Genomic DNA, 16,751 nt, shown 5'->3' on the forward strand with positions numbered 1-16,751 from the left:
AAGTAGAGTAGAGCAAGAAAAATGAACATCCTGGGTTTTCCTCCTTGTCTCCACTTTGGAGTGGAAATAAGGAGACCTCAAAAGCCCCAGCTTTTCCCATAAGGAAAGCCTCTTTTTCCATAAGGAATCTCCTAGAGTCCTTATGTCTGTACTCTAGGAGAATTCATGGGGCAGCAAGATAATGGACATGCAAAAGCTGATCAGTTTTGCCTTTCAGTCTGGGTTTTGTGGGTTAGCTTAATACCCTGCTATTCCCCCCACCAAAGTGAGCACAACTCTGTGCTCCTGTGTGGGCTGCAAGGCTCAGCATTTTCTTTCCTTCCAAGCTGGCAGTTTTGCCATCATCTCCATTTCCTAGCAAAAAAGATTCAGTACAATTTAAAAAAATAAAATCCCCTCAAAAGGGATTTTAACCAAGTCTGTTCTCCATTTGCCTAGATTTATCCCCCAGAGGATGCAGGCTTTATCATGCAGTGTAGTAAAAGTCCCATGAATTCCCTGTGTTCTCAGAGAGATTAAATAGCTATTATAATAGACTTTTTCCATCTATTAGTCCATGACTTCTTGCCAGACAGACATCAGAGATACTGTAAACTGGGAATAGCTTGACATCTGATGTTAATTATTGAAATAGAAGGCATGGTGAGGCAAAAATAACCCCCAAAGATACGCAGCTAATTTGCTTTTTATCTTGAAAGTGACACAAATGACATATGAGTAATTTTTTTCTGACCTAAGTTTTAGAACAATAAATATCACAAGAACTTTGTCCCAGCTGTGTGAGTCTGGCAACTTCTCACTGTGTTTGTCACAGCAGCAAATATCTTCATGACGTCTTATCTGAACCAATACAGGCTGTGAGAGTCAAATTGTCATCCTCTGTCTTTTATGGCTAAGTAATATGCCAGGTGGTGTTAGGAGCAATATTACTTTCTGAGGACATTTCAGGATAAAAAGCAATGCTGTTCAAGTTAGTCCCTTGCATCAGATGGAGCTCTGGACTGGTATCCAAGGGTTTTATCCCATTTTGTCATTGGTTTGCTGAATGACCTTGAACGTGCTGCTTCTCTTTGATAGCCTGTTTCCCCAACTGTAAAAGATGGATCATTGTGTCTGGATACATTTGTGAAGTTCTTTGACTTCTTGTGCTGTTTCCTAACAAAAGCATCTGAGTAGGAAATTTTAGCTAACACTAGGTCCCATTAAATTATAATGTGAGCTCTACAAATATGTGAGAACCCCATTAGCAGCCGTGCCAAACAAATTGGCTCTTTGCAGCCTGATGTGTGCTCCTGGCTTCTTGTGTTGCCTTGGGTTTCCTGCAAGCCCAACTCATTTTCCTAGCTTGGCAGCTCACATCAGCTTGTCCACAGGCTTCACAAATAGAAAACCAAAGCTGCCTAATTTGGAGGGGAAGGCACCAGATCCTGCCCAATCTGTCCTCACATGCTGCATACAGCATTTGATGCACTCTGGCAGTGCAGAAGTTTCAAACTCCACCAGCTCATTAAAAGTTGGTTACTCCTCTGTGTAAAATCACTACATAGTTCTTCTGTAAGAGGTTTACATGTGTAGCCTCAAATGCATTCTGGATTTCAGATGGTTATTTCAGATGAGCAGTAGATGGAGTAAATGAGTAAAATTAAATAATAGGCAATGGGCAAAATTATTAGGAATTTTTAATGTTATGGTGGTTGTAATTGGAAGCTGCAAAATTTTTTGTGGAATTGTACAGTGGATTAGAGAAAATACAGCTTGGAAAGATCATAACCTTTTTGCCTTTCCTTGCTAATTTTAGATTTGATCTACAAAATAGAACTTGCTGGAGGACTGGGAGCCATCCTTCTTCTGCTTATTTTGCTCGTGACCATCTATAAGTGCTACAACATAGAGTTAATGCTGTTCTACAGACAGAACTTTGGAGGAGATGAAGCAGCTGATGGTAAGCAGTTGCACAGTAAACTCAATATATGCAATGGAAATATTTCAGAGACCCAAAGTGGTGAGATTGAAATGAATCCTAAAAGACACCTGCTGCTAGTTTAAACTACTAAGCACCCAACAGTGTAAAGCCCTAAGACTTGCTCCCAAAGCCCCCTGAGATCAATGAGTCTTTCCACAGGAATGTCACTGGGCTCTGCCACGAGCCAAAGGGAGCCAGGAGAATTGTTCATGAGTCTGCTACAGAGGCTCACATGTCATTTGTGAACTCTTCACCTTCATGTGTCCAGTGCCACATGTGCCCAGGGTCCCCTCTCCTGAGATGCATGTTGTAAACCTGAGCAGCCTTTCACCAGGTGTCCTTCATGAAGCATTTTCATTGAATTGCCACCAGGCTTCCAGTGACCTCCTCTGACCAGTGAGAGGTGATTGTTCTAAGGCTAACTGGTTACCTCAGCTCATTGGGAGACTGTAAACAACTTGGTGGGAATGTGCAGCTTGCCTGGGGTGTATCTTTAGGAATAAAATAGACTATTTTCCATTTTTCTTCCCCCACCTTCCCTCTCACTAGCATATATTCTATTGGTGCCTAAAACTAAACTTGTATTTTTAAATTGAAGTTTTAATTCTGAATATAGAACATTCCTTCTTCTATGAAGCTGGAGTAAGCCCATTAAACTAAATTCCAATCTTTAAATCCTCTTACTATGTTCTTAACACTTATTTTATAATTAATATGCTATTAATATTCATCTAAGTAGTATCTGCTAAAGAGAGAAAGTGCAGTATTCAAGTCCAGGTGTTTGCCACAACCCACTGCAGCACTTAGCAGTCACACAGGCTCTGGAATGGTACATCCAGAAACTCAAATGTATTTGAAAAGAGAGCAGGGGACACATTTTCCATAGTGCCAAAACAATGTGCAGTTGCATAGACATGTTACCTCCTGCAATTGGCATTTCTGTTATCACAGTGATAAATGTTTCTGTTTCACAAAGGGTAGATATGGCGTGAAAAGGTTCCACTATGATGAAATCCATAGGAGTCCTGGAGAATGGATGGAATGACATCTAAGGAATTTTAGAAAGAGGAGGGATCATTCTCGTGGGTCCCTTCCAGCTCAGAATACTTTGTGATTCCGTGATAAATAGCAGGAATAGAGATCAGGAAACTTGCTCTTTCTCAATCCTCATGTATGACTGGGAAAAAAATAAATTTATGCTTTTTCCATACTCTACAATACTGCACAATATTTATAATGGTACCTAGGACAAAGGGAAGGGTGAGATTATGTGGTTTGAGAAGTACTTTACCTGAAACACCCTGGGATTATGCCAACATAATATCCCTGCTTCACACCAACCAAAAGTGGTAACTTCCTCCAGCCTGCTTCTGTTAGCGTTCAGAAACACATAATCACAGGGGATTATATGTGGTGCTTTTTATTAAGAGCTCTGGGAATCGGGGTATATTCAACCCAAATCTGACTCCGACCATACATCCGAAATGATCATGTTTTATACTCAATCGTTACATAACTTTCATGTTAATTATTAAACTTATATTGTTCTATTGTATACATGAATTTAGCCCCTCTCTGAATTTCCAGCATAGTTTCTCACTATTCTTCTTATGGTTATATAATAATTACATTTAATTACTAAACAATCATCACATCTAACAATTATATAATTTATCATACTGCTTACGCAGGTGCAGTTGATCTGGGAAAGCACAAAGCCTAACATTTTAGATTCTATCTTTAACTTTTTCCAGGGTTCCACTATCACTTCAGTTTGTTTATCCTGTGTTTTCAGCATGAAACTGCTGCATTTTTACTCATATAAAAAATACTTGGTTCAATCATTTTTTAATATATGAAACAATATTATTTTCTGGTTCTTTAGAGGAAGCCTCATGAGTATGTAGGGGCTTTTGTGTGCCTATAAATTTTGAAAACGACCTTTTCTTTTTCCAGTGCATAATTGTAGACTTTTCACAGCCTTGTGTCTTGTTCTGATCCTGCAGGATGAAAGATGGAGGCAGAATGTTACAGAAGTCAAAGCATATATGGGGATGTTTGTTTCTTCTCATGTAGGGGGAGCATACAGAGCTCCCATGAGCTCTCAGCTGTATGGATGCAATCACAGGGTCATTTTCCACTTGTATGTGTATTTCTTTAAAAAAGAAGATTTGGAACTCAACAGATCTGCTTCATTCCTATTTCTAAAAATACCCCACGTAAGCAATGCTGGACACACTCACTCCCTGTGTTGTGTGTAGCATTGCTTTTAGAGAAAATGACCCGGAGGATTAAAGGATGCATTTAGGAAATGGCTGCAAACAGTACTGCTCCCAGAGCCCCCAGAGGCAGCAGTGGGTGAGTGTGGGCAGCTGCTCCTTCTCTGCCCTGGAACACAGAGCTTGTGGGCAGCCAGCCGGGGCTGAGGAGCTGCACCACCACTGCCCGAGCTGCCAGCAGCCCGAGGGAGCTGCTCCTGTCAGCATCCTGCTGGCTGGCCCTGTGGCCAGGGGCTCAGGGACCCTGGTGCTCTGCACCCGGGGATGTCGGGGCTCTGCAGCTCCCACACTGTGCAGGGATGCTGCCTCCACGATCACTGGCATCTCTTAAAAGGTTTTGGCAGGATTCCTTATGGACAGGGAGGCAGGTTTTGGACAGGCCTCCAAAGCTGGCTGGCCTGTTGACTTCAGAGGAATGTCAGCAAGCCAGGTGGACATCTTCCATTGTCCCCTACAGCCATGGTGGCACTAGGCAAATTGCCTTTTACAAGTATGTAATTATTCACATGCTTTGACTGCAGCTCTGACCCTCATGGGTCTGGCTATGTGTCAGGAATTATAAGTAACCATCAGTTCAAGGTCATAAAGAGATATATTTTATTATGATTAGGTATTTGTTCTTTTTATCAGAATATATTGAGGAATTTTAACTGCTTTAATTATCTTTCATGTGCACTATTCTTTACAGATAATTGGTACTCAGAAACCCTCCATTCATGCAGTTTTCTTCTCACAACATTAACTATTTGAGTTTTCATTTTCTGTAAATAATGGCAGCTGGGCTCTTCCCTAGAGGCTGAATTGCTGAAGGTTGACTTTTTCAATATACTGTTTTCCATTACTGCAGAGGAATACAAAGAGAAATGTCACTAAGACAGTCTGATCCCAGCATGGGTCCCCAGCTCTGTGGTGGCACCACTTCTGTTCCTGGCACACTCATGAGCCCTTAGCTCCATGTTTCAGAAGCAGAGCTGGAGACAAGCCCCAGTGCTGGGCAGGAGGAGGAGGAAGGAGGGGAGGAGAAGGAATGTTGCCCTTAATGGGAGTTATTTGTCTCTCTTATAATGTGATCCCCAAGTTTTTCAAATCTTGTGGATCAAGTGGATTGTGATCCAAAATTATGATATTTATTTTTAAAATGATGGGATTTTCTGGAAAAAAAATGCTTTGAACTGTTTGTATTTGGCATTGTTTTCTGAATAGTCAGTATTTATTTGAATTAATCATGTCTTTTCTCACAATTACTTATGGAAGGAAATTTTCCTTGCTCAAAACTTTCCAGGCTCAAAACTTTTCCAAGCTGAAAACTTTAACATACTCCTAGAACTCTTGAGGAATAGAGGTTGAAAAAATTGCATTACAAATATGTAAAGGCTTAAAGTAAAAGTTTCCACTTTAGTATTTGTATGAAAATTTTGCCCATGATGTTTTCAGCTGTGGCACATGTCTGACCACATGGAGCAGAGTTACTGCTCAGCATGCAAAAGAAAACTGAAAGGATCCATGTGATTTCTGCCTGGAAGCCAGGTTATATGTTCCTGTGAAAAGTCCCCATTTTTTGGGAAATGCTTGGTGGTTTCAAGGAATAATACAATTTCCCAGTACTCTCCTGTGTTCCTTATAGTGTTCTTGCAAACAGCAGGCTGAACATGATTTATTTTCTTACAGACAACAAAGAATATGATGCTTATCTTTCCTACACCAAAGTGGATCCTGATGCGTTAGATCATGATAATAATGAAGAAGAGCAGTTTGCACTTGAAATTCTGCCAGATGTTCTAGAAAAGCACTATGGATATAAACTCTTCATTCCTGATAGGGACCTGATCCCTAGTGGAAGTAAGTATTTCTGACCTTTCAGTTTAATTTCTGTCTGATGTGTCACAAAGGCCTGGACTGTGTGATAAGTACTAGATATGGAAAACCTTGGGAATGTTTGCAAAGATTGGAAAAGTTTCCTCAGCACTGCAAATCTGAATTCTCTGTTAGAGCTTGTTCCTGCACCACTGAAATCAGAGGGAATTTCCATTGAAATCAATTTGCCATTGATTGGCAAATCATTGATTGGCAATCAATTTGCCAACCTTCCTACAGGGAAGGCTGCAGCACTGCAAGCACTACCAAGTCCAAAATGTCTACATGAAACACAGGTAACTAAGCAGAAAACTTTCTAAAAGATTTTACCATCTCTGTTACATGATTGAAAATGGGATTATTTGTTTTTTTCAGTGAGTAGTTGTTTTCTCTGCAGCAGCTTTACTAGTAAAAGTCGTCTTTTCTATTGTCTTTTGGGGTTTTCCTTAACTTGGGAGTCTCATAAGCAGCACCTTTGGATGTCTCTAGCAAAGGTCAATGCTTTCCTAGTGGTAGTTATGGCATTTCTTCTACCAGACTAATTTTTCAGCAAATCAAAAAGACCACAAATCATATCCAGTGTGCTGATGAATTTTGAATGCACAGTATGTTTGCTTTAATACCACATTTATTTCAAGTGCTACCCTTGTGAAAAATCAGCCTTATTTTTTTCACAAATTCCATCTCCAAATCACTTTCATAAAAACAATAGAAAAGAACATGAACTTCTCTCTGTATGTGCTACTGTGTAGGAAATGTGAACAAGACAACAAAGCAATGGCTGTAGTGGAGCAGATGTTTCCAAACATGGAATGGCTCGAGCATAGCTGCATTACAACCTGCCTGCCAAAAGACTTGGAACTGCTGCCTCACTGTGCCAAGTGCCTGACCCAGGAGTCAGAGCCTGCTTCTTCTCTGACCTTGGAGAGCACTGGAAACAGAGCTCTGAACCCTTTAGCACTGAAAGAGGACTCAGAGCCTCACCAGAGATCATGAAAAACCTGTGCAGGGGCTTGAATTTATCACGTGCATTTTCAGCTCTTAGTTTAGAGCTGATTCACTTTTTCTTTTTGCCCCTGCAAGGTGTAAGTTCTTCTCCCATAGTGAGAAATTACAGAAAGAGGACTTGGCTTATAGCTTTCTTATTTCTTACAGTACAAGCAAATTATACCAAATTTTTAGATATTATTAAGGGGAAATACATCTTTCTGTGGTAAAAAACTAGTTGTTGTAACTAGTTGTTTCATATCCAACAATATAGCAGAGTTACACATAGCAATTCTGCAAGTGAACTAAGAAGTTTAAAGTTAACTCTTCAATAATAACTATGCTGAAACACACATTAATCTGAAATGAAATTCTTTTTTCCAATTGTTGTTCCAGCCAGCATGGTATTTTATTTTTGTCTATTTTTGTCAGCAAGGCACTCAGCAAACACTTGCCATCACTTTGGGTATTCATTAAACCTCTCCTGAAAATGTAGGGTACCTGAAAATGTCAGTTCTCATTTATGAACATTCACAGATTTAATCCTTCTTCTTTCCTCTCAAACTCACTTCTTCAGTGTTATGAAAAGGCCTGATTCTAACACATGGAGCTTCAAGAACGCCTAATCAGACATAATGACGAGGCAGAATATAATGTGGAGCTGAAATGAGTGTGATTTGCATGCTTTGGCTTTGAAAAAGATATGGGGGAAAGCACTTATTTCAAGAGGGGCTAGAGGGAGGGTGAGGGAATGGGGAAGGAGGGAAGACTCGGCCTCCTGCATTTGTGAGCTCTCTCTGTGCCCGGGAGTAGTGGAATGTGCCTGTGTTCTGCTGAATCCTCACCACTCTCACCAGGAGTTGCAGTGCTTAGTGAGGGCAGTGTGATGTGGAATGGGCCTGCTGGAAACTTCAGAGGAAAACATAGCATGGTTTAGAGTGACTGTCTCAAAAAGTGGCAGATGTGACAAAATATATTACTGTCCAGGGTAGATTTCTGTAGAAAAATGGGGAGTTGATCACAGCTATTGTTTTATTTTAAGAAATATCTCTTCTCACATGTTTCACCTCCTCATCTTTCAGGGTAAATTACTTTCATCAATGTAATCGTTTCCCACTCTCTGCTCTAATGTGTGTCCCTCTGTATCCTGTGTACCTTGGCGTGTCCCCCTCAGTGCAGCCAGGAGCTGTGTACGGCTGGTGCCTGCTGCAATCCCTGCAGTTGTGAGGAGCTGCCACGGGAGGGTGTGCACCATTCGCTTCCTTCTTGGCATGCAGCAGCTCCTACAGCTGCTCCCTGCGTTTGAGAGCAGGCAAAAAATAGATTTGTCAAATACTATTTCATTAATTTTCTTGCGCAGTTCTGCAAACAGCCTAAAAAGCTGACTTGGGGAAAATTCAGGGACGAGTTTGATTGTGTTTTTGTCCAGCTGGCTCATTGCTAACCTCTGGAGGAAAGCTGTGATGGGCTCTGCATGTCCCTGTGCAGCACAGGGAGAGATTACAGAGAGATTACAGCCAGATGTGCTGTAGTTGGGACATGTCCAAGCTCTGATTTCAGCTCTGCGTCTGGGTCAGGGATGTCCATGGACTGCTGCTGTCCCCAGGAGGACAGAGGTGCTGGCTGTGGGGACTGAGGCCACCTCTTCACCATGGGGAAGCAGATCCCAGGGTTCAGGTCAGATGGGTCATGTTTTGCAGTAGGTGTTGGTTCTGAGCCCTGCTGGGAGACAAATTTGATCCCAGTAGAGCATTTTGTGCCAGTGGGAAGGAGAAGCACCATGAAGGATGTCCCATGAAGGATGCCAATGGCCTCAGCAATGCCTGTCACACATGGCCAGCAGGGACCTTTGTGATGTTCTGGTGCTGCCTGAGAGCAGCGTGGATGGATCCCTGAGCTGGCAAGATGGAAGAGAATCCCACAGAGCTGTGGGAGGCAAGACTGGTGACCCAGCAGGGAGACATGGCAATGGAGACCAAGTTTGTAACCCAGGAACTGAGTTGCATGTTATGGGAAGTACTGTAGCAGCTATTCTTTCTTAAAGAATACTCTTTGTTCTTAGCAGAATGAGTGTTCTTCATTCTGTCAAAGCTGACAGCACACACACCTCCCTGCCAGGTAACTTAGGTGTAATTGGACAAGTTACCCTGCATAAGGAGACTGGGATCCCTGAGATGCACATGCACTTCTTACTGAATTCCTGAGTAGTTCTCGTTATTTTCACTCTATTCATTTTCAGGGCTCTTTTTACAAACCTTTTCCCACAACAAACATTCAAGCTCTGTAAGATTTTTAATTCAGGGTTAGGAGACCTGAGGAGATTGAGTAGTTGGTGGGGGTTAACAGCACAAGTTATGTTTTCACTTGAGCCATTTTTTGTCTTGCCAAGGATGATGTCTGCAGTGAAAAATATCTGTTTGCATGTCACTCTTCTAAAATCAGGACTACATCAGAGGAAGGTACTTCTTTCCATGGTTTTCTGCAAATTATTTTAAAACCTGAAAATGAAGAGGTAAAAATTGTCAAGTTAGACTTTTAATACCAGCAATACATATCTATTAGAGCATCATCTAGGTGTTCTCTAAGCATATGTGCATTTGGTCTTGACAGGATTGAAAAAACACCAACAATTCACTCCAACTCATCAGGGTAGGATGATTAGGCAGTGAAAAAAATGGTGATGGAATAAAAATATTTGTTTACCTGAAAAATGAGAAGTTCTCAGCACAAGGGGAGAGTTTTAACGTCATGTGATGAAAAGCATGCGACAGTCAATATTGTAGTTCTGGAACTTTGTAGTTTTGTCTGCCCATCTGTGTGGGTTTTGCCTGGGGAATTCCAGCTTCCTGGGCTCCTGCCTGAAGAAAACCTGGTTGGATCATGTGTCTGGATTTTTCAAGGAGACTTTGTTACCTATAGGATACCATTTCTTTGGTATCCAGCTCCACAAACTCCTTTCAGGAGTGCCTGGTTGTCTGCTCTGTATGAATCTTGCTTTTAATGTCAGGCATGGGTAAGGGTAGCAGGGATACACACAGATGTCAGCTGAAAGAGGAATAAATACGAACAAAAGGCAGAAGGGCTGCCTGTCCTATAGTGCACTAATCTGCATTATTTGTTTCTTTATGTTAAACTCATCAGCTGTCCCTCAGCTTATCCTGGGATTGGGCTCTGTCTGGGAAGGGGCCATTACTCTGCTTTGTGTTTCAGTTGTTCTGGTCCAAGCTAAGAGAAGCAAAATATATTTAATAAACAGGAAAAGCAAGACAAAAAATCATTGGTGTTATAATAAAGTAATCAGACTCAGGGTTTGGGAACTATTCAACTAGGAAACCAGGATTGAATTACTCTTCTATAAATAACTTTCTCAAGTGATGGTCACACTGCCAAACACAGAAAGGCTGGTTATTTTCAGAGTGCCAGGAACCAACCACATGGGTTTGATGGTAGATACTCTTTGATTCTCATAGTGCTGCCCAAAAATATCCATATGATTTTCTCCCTCAACTCCTGAAAATCATCTGAATCTGGTTAGTCAGTCATTTCTTTGTGTAAGCAACTCTGTGCCCATAGTGTTCATTAATTTCCTTGCTCCTAGTCTGCTTGCATATTAGCATATTAGATTTCCTTCCAGCCTGTGGTTAATGTAGCTCATTAAGGATTCCATAGGCAGTTCCACATTATTTAATTGCAAATGGGATGCATTTCTCAAAAATCTCTTCTTTAGTGCTTCAAACTCCAGTTCAGCATTGTTGCATGTAGACAGTGTTTGGTGAGCACATACTTGCTGTCAAGACAATTTTGCTTGCCATTTTCTGGAAAGACTAAAACAATGTTTGGGTATAACACTTCTTGCTGTCCATTCCTCCTTGGGCATTGCATTGAACTTGATGCAAGTAAGTTACTGATAAAGCCACTCACAATGTAAATTTTATTTAATATTTTTTAACTATAGGAATTGCTAACATTTTGGAAAGAGTTTTGTACCATACTGCAAAACGGTGTTTCAAGGAGGGGAAAAAATGATCAAAATTTAAAATGTGGTTTTTTCAGTAAAAACAAGTGGGTCTGATCTAACAGTGACATCTTAGTTTTACATTCTAATTTATGATAAAATACAATCCCTGGGACTTAAAAGTGAATAATTCCATACTGGCTTCACCAAGACAATGGTTTTTTTCTCCTCTTTCAATGAAATATCATTGAAGTTGACACCTCCTGCAACAAAAGTGAAGTTACAGTGAAATTATATTTATCTGATGGAAATATGTTGCTCTGGAGCTTTACAGTTGATACTGGTTGGTGACAGTATTCCTGAAGTCCCTATTCAGTTTTTTCTTGCAAATGAAACTGAGCCATTCCTGACAATAATTTCTTAGGTTGCTGGAAAGGTGAAAGCAACACTTTCTCCATCCCACATTGCAATATAGATTCCGTGGATTTAGTACTTTCTAATGGAGTGAACACTTGAGACAGACAACTGAACCTACAGGATTTTGGGAAGTCTCCAATTCTAAAGTAAAAGGAGAGCAGATGATTTAGCAACTCAGAGGTTTATGCAATCAGAGTGGTACCACTGGGAAAAATAAAGCTGGAAGTTCCAGGGACAGGAATCTGTCTCCCCATGCTTTTCTTCACAGAAATGTTCAAGTGGTGCAAATTTGACATATTGTAGAGTGCACCCAGAGGAGCCACAGGCTCCAGGAAGATTGTCACCTGCCTTCAGTAGTAGTCCCAAGCTGGAGTTAGTGGGAGTACTAAGTACTTCTGGACCAGATGGCTGGAAATTCAGGGTTCCAGTTTCTTGTAGCTCAGTGTACTTTACCCTCAGTGCACCAACCAGTCCCCTGTTCATTGGCCATGTCCACCAGTGACCAGTTCCCAACGTGGAATTTGAGGGATCGCCTCAAGACTCTTTGTGAAGGCATTCATTACTGGGCTGAGGACAGAGCGCTGACGTAGCAATACCCAGTAAGGAAGGTGGGCATCCAAAAGAGATGTGAGAAGCACAGGGGAGAGAAATGTCCACCCAAGAAAATAGGGAATTTCTCCCATCTTCTTTCCACCCTGTTTGCCCAAGGCAAAGGCTGACAACTCTTTGATTGCTATGGTGTGATGGATTATTGCTGGGGTGTCACTACTGAAATGATTGGTGCTGGATATTTGAAGAGATGAAAGTGGAGTGATTTTTTGGTTTGTTTTGTTGGTTTATGTTTTTTCTCAATTGGATGCATTTGGATATGCATGGCCATGCTCAGCACTACCCTGGACACATGGTACTGCCCAGTATTGTGTCCTGCAGGGAATTGTCTTGTGCATAGCAGTGTTCTGAGTGTTTGGAGGAGGGATGAATATGTCTCAGGAAAGATGCATGATAGTTTGTTGTTTTACTGTATCTTGCAGATTCAACCTCTAATGATGAAGCTTCCCACCTAAATTCTTTCTTTTTGGGAGCAGAAAGAAAGGAAGAAAATGAAGAGTCTGAGCTGTTGATACATTGGGATAATATCTTTCCATTGTATTGAACATTTCTACCTTTCCTTAAGTTTTGTTTCACCAGTTCTGCTTATCATTTTCTCATTGTTGCTGATTCTCTCCCCGCTCCACTGCCTCTCCCATGGATTTTAATGTTGAAATTTTTTTCATTAATGAGTAACTATTTTACACAGAACAATGGGGGGGGTTCCTCATAAAGTATTTCAAGAAACAAAAAACAAAACCAACTGTAAATGCTGCATGATTAAAAAGTCATAAACCATTAACTAAAAGTCAGGATTGTTGCATAGACATTTGTAATGTATGTGTATGTCTTTAAATTTTTGTGTGTCTGTGGGATGTTTGCAATTGCCTCTTTTTTCCATTTGTGAAAGAAATTCTTCTTGCTGCTAAGTGGTGAAATAAAACATTGGTAAAGGCAGATTTGATGCTAACTATGCCTTCAGTCTCATGAAAATAAGCTATTTTAGAATGTTCCTGTTGGCCTATTTTGTAGCAATTTACTTTACTGGAAGTGGTGTGAATAAGCATGCTGTGGTATGGTGCCTGGGACTATAAAATGAGTCTTGCAGTAACAGATGTTGATTAATGATGTTATTTGTAATTATTGTTCTTGCTAGAGGGCAGATGTGTAAGAGAGGTCCTGCCCTGTGCTGAGTAAAGATCTGTTCTGTGCAGCTCTTGTGTCCAAGTCTTCATTTCTAACACGTGCTTCTCCTTTGTGGTCAGGCAGCACATTCCCAGCAGCATGGTCAAGAGGTTCATGTAGTTTAAAAACACAAAGATATCCTGTCTCAAAGCTTGCAGTTGTAATGCTGTGCAACCAATGAACATTTTCTGCCCTTAGCGGTTTTGTTCAAGGGATTTAATTTTTCTGGTCTTGACCTAAAACCCATTGAAGTTTGTTGAATGAAGTCTGTTCATTTGAATGGGTTTTTGATCAGGTCTGTAAGTAGATCTCTTTCCCATCCTGTTCCATGGCAGACCAGTGTATTTGGCTTCTCTTCCCTACCATCCCTGGGATAAGTGAAACTCAGGGATCAAAGTTCAATTTCACAAACATTTTGAAGTTCAGTAAACTGGCATCATGGAGCTGCTGATGGGACTGGAATTTCTGCTTACACTGATCATTTGCAACTACTTGGCATGCATGAATAAAAGAATTCTACTATTTTCTTTGTCACTGATGTCTCAACAAATAAATACTTCCAATATGTTTAAATTTTCCATTTGTTCCTGTCACTTGTGAAGTCTCTGTTAATACCTTGGGGTACATAGAAGCACAGGTTTGTGATACTAACACAGACCACTGAGCCACAAAGAATGTTCTTATGCTATTGTGGTCAATACCTAAAGAAGAAAAAGCTCCCATGATGCTTCTATGCAATAGCACAAGTTCTGCATGTGATGAGGGTTCATTTCTTTTGAGCTTTTGCAAGTTATGGTTCATACACCCTGCAGCACCCTCATGTCTTTGCATCTGGAACACGGGAACCAGTCCCCAGAGCCTGCTTCCCTCAGCACAGTGTTAATCATAACCAATGTTAATGTTAGAATTTACACAAACATTGCATTGATTTCGACCTATATTTTTTTCACTAAGTGAACTGTGTGTTTTTATTCACTAATGCACCTACATAGCAAGAGTGTTATGTAAATGTCATCCTGCTGCAATGAACAGGGAAAAATAGTAAAGGATGGAGGGTGTTATTAAGGAGTTTCCTATGTGTACTCCATAAATAGAAATATTTTGTGATACACAATCCTATTTTTGTTGGAGTATATTGAAACGCCCATTATTTTATATGGTGTGGATCAGTTAAATGCAGGATTTTGTTATACTTGATTGCAAGCCTGATGTTTTAATACAATAGACTTCTTTATTCTTTACTCTTTCTCTTTTTCTATAATTTGTAGCCTACATTGAAGATCTCACAAGATGTGTTGAGCAAAGCAGAAGACTCATTATCGTGTTAACTCCAGACTATGTTCTCAGGAGAGGATGGAGTATTTTTGAGATGGAAAACAGACTCCATAACATGCTAGTCAGTGGAGAAATCAAAGTTATTTTGATTGAGTGTACTGAATTAAAAGGGAAGGTGAATTATCACGAAGTGGAATCATTAAAGCACACCATCAAACTTCTCTCAGTGGTCAAGTGGAAAGGACCAAAAAGCAGCAAACTGAACTCTAAGTTTTGGAAGCGCCTAGTCTTTGAAATGCCAGGGAAGAAAAAGGAGGTGGTGTCTCGGCATCAGGTGCTGGATTCTGCAGAGCAGGGCCTCTTTGGAGACCTGCAGACTGTGCCCTCCCTCGCCGTCACGGGCACCTCTGCCACGCTGGTGGAGTCGCGGGCGGGCCTGGGCGGTTTCCAGCAGGCAGACTCCGCGCACAGCCGGCACTTCTGCCGCGGCTACGAGTGCGACGTGTCGGCGGCCACGCTGCCCCTGGCCTCCATCAGCAACCACCACACGTACTGTAACATCCCCCTGGCGCTCCTCAACGGACAGCTACCTCTCAACAACGCCGTCAAGGACCCCCAGGAGTTCCACAGGAACAGCCCCTTGCTACCTTTGTCGGCCAAGGAGCTCAGCTTCACCAGTGATATCTGGTAGAACGTCAGGGCTCTTTGGAGATGCTTCATGGCCACCATGAAGAGACACCCGTAAAGAACTTTGCCCTACCCGCACGGGGTGAGAAAACCTATTCAAAGCAGCAGCACACTTGTTTGCTTTTCTACTTGAACTGTCTTGTTTACATTTACAAATTATTGACAAAGGGGGCATTCTTTTGTAACTCAGTAATGTCCTTCCTGTCTTTTAGTGTACAGTTTTATTGCTTCTTAAAAAGGAGGGGGGAGAGAAAAACGCATCCCATCACTTCAGAGTAGGTTTACAATCTGGGACGGAGAAAAGGTCACTGTGTATGGTCTCCAACATCCATACATATTTAGGTAACAGTATTTGGAATACACAGAAGTTGTTGGGTTTTTCATACAGACTACAGTACAGTTTGAAATTCTAATCATGCTACAAAAATTAGTTTCTCCTGCACAGACCACAAGGGGTGAATCATCTTGAAAAGGAAGGAGAAGGAAACCTTCCTGATAACATTGTCTTGCAAATACTTCTAAGAAGATGCCCAGCTGAAACAGTGCAGACAAAGCTTTATCAATAAAGTGCATAGTAACAGTTACAAAATAAATCACCTGCTCCCATCAGCATCTCTTCATTTTATTATTGAGGTATGTTCTATTCCTAGTCAATGGTTAGCAATGTGGTTTTATTAAACAACTTACTAGAATACTGGAAGACGTTTAAGAGGATTTTAAACAATTTTTCTCTAAACTATAGATCGTTTCACAATTTTTTGCAGATTTTTAATGACTTTTTCCAAACAGTTTAAGTATAAACTTAGCTGTCGATTGGCCAATTCATTAATCTGAAATTTCTTAAGAGCTAAGATTTGTAGTAAAGTAATTTTATGTAGGATTTTTTTTCCAAAACCACTAGTTACAATTTGAAATTAACCTTTTTTTGTGAGAACATCAGCAATAGAAAACTACAGCAATATTCAGAGATTAAGTGCTGAATTATTCAGGTTTACTAGTAAGTCTGACTTCTGTTGCAGTGATAATCACCTGAAACAGTTTTCTCTCTTCTTTATCTACCTGCCAATTTATTTACCTTTTAAATATGGCAGAAGCAGGAATATTTCTACTCTCTGTGTAACTGGTGAAAAGTAATATTTTTCAGCAACTGGCAAGGTCTTGCATTTCACACTTGTGTGAGTGATCCCATCAGTCAAATAGGATCCTGTCATTTAGCCTTCCTGCTGCTGGTGGATGAGAATTGTTCCACAGGCGCTCAGCATCAGGGATTGCTGCTCTGTGAGTACCAGGGTGTTTCATGGAGATTTCCACACTCAGCTGGGTAAGGGTTGCAGAGTCAACCTATGGAGACAATTGTATTAAAAGAAAAAGCTCTAAAATAATGAAGGCAAAAGCCAGTTTTGCAGGTTTTGGCATGGCTCTAATGAAAACACAGCAGACATGAGAGCTTTGTCTCAATAACATCTGCTGGAGCAAGTTCCCAAAAATATTTTTAAGGCAGGCAACCTTGCCTGTGCTTCAGTATGTCTTTAGCATTTTTCTCTTTGATTGCATGAAAAAA

At 40.9% G+C, this 16,751-nt stretch overlaps 1 protein-coding gene across 1 annotated transcript in view; it reads left to right on the forward strand.

Moving 5' to 3' along the window:
• Positions 1–15,194, forward strand: part of IL1RAPL2 (interleukin 1 receptor accessory protein like 2) — a 331,558-nt gene extending 316,364 nt beyond the window's left edge. The window contains exons 9-11 of the mRNA XM_058814193.1: positions 1,799–1,942; positions 5,911–6,081; positions 14,497–15,194. Coding sequence (XP_058670176.1) covers positions 1,799–1,942; positions 5,911–6,081; positions 14,497–15,194 — 1,013 coding nt within the window. The remainder of the gene's footprint in view (positions 1–1,798; positions 1,943–5,910; positions 6,082–14,496) is intronic.
• The last annotated feature ends 1,557 nt before the right edge of the window (positions 15,195–16,751 follow it).

The sequence above is a fragment of the Ammospiza caudacuta genome, chromosome 14 (genome assembly GCF_027887145.1).
Source record: "Ammospiza caudacuta isolate bAmmCau1 chromosome 14, bAmmCau1.pri, whole genome shotgun sequence".
Lineage (NCBI taxonomy): Eukaryota > Metazoa > Chordata > Aves > Passeriformes > Passerellidae > Ammospiza > Ammospiza caudacuta.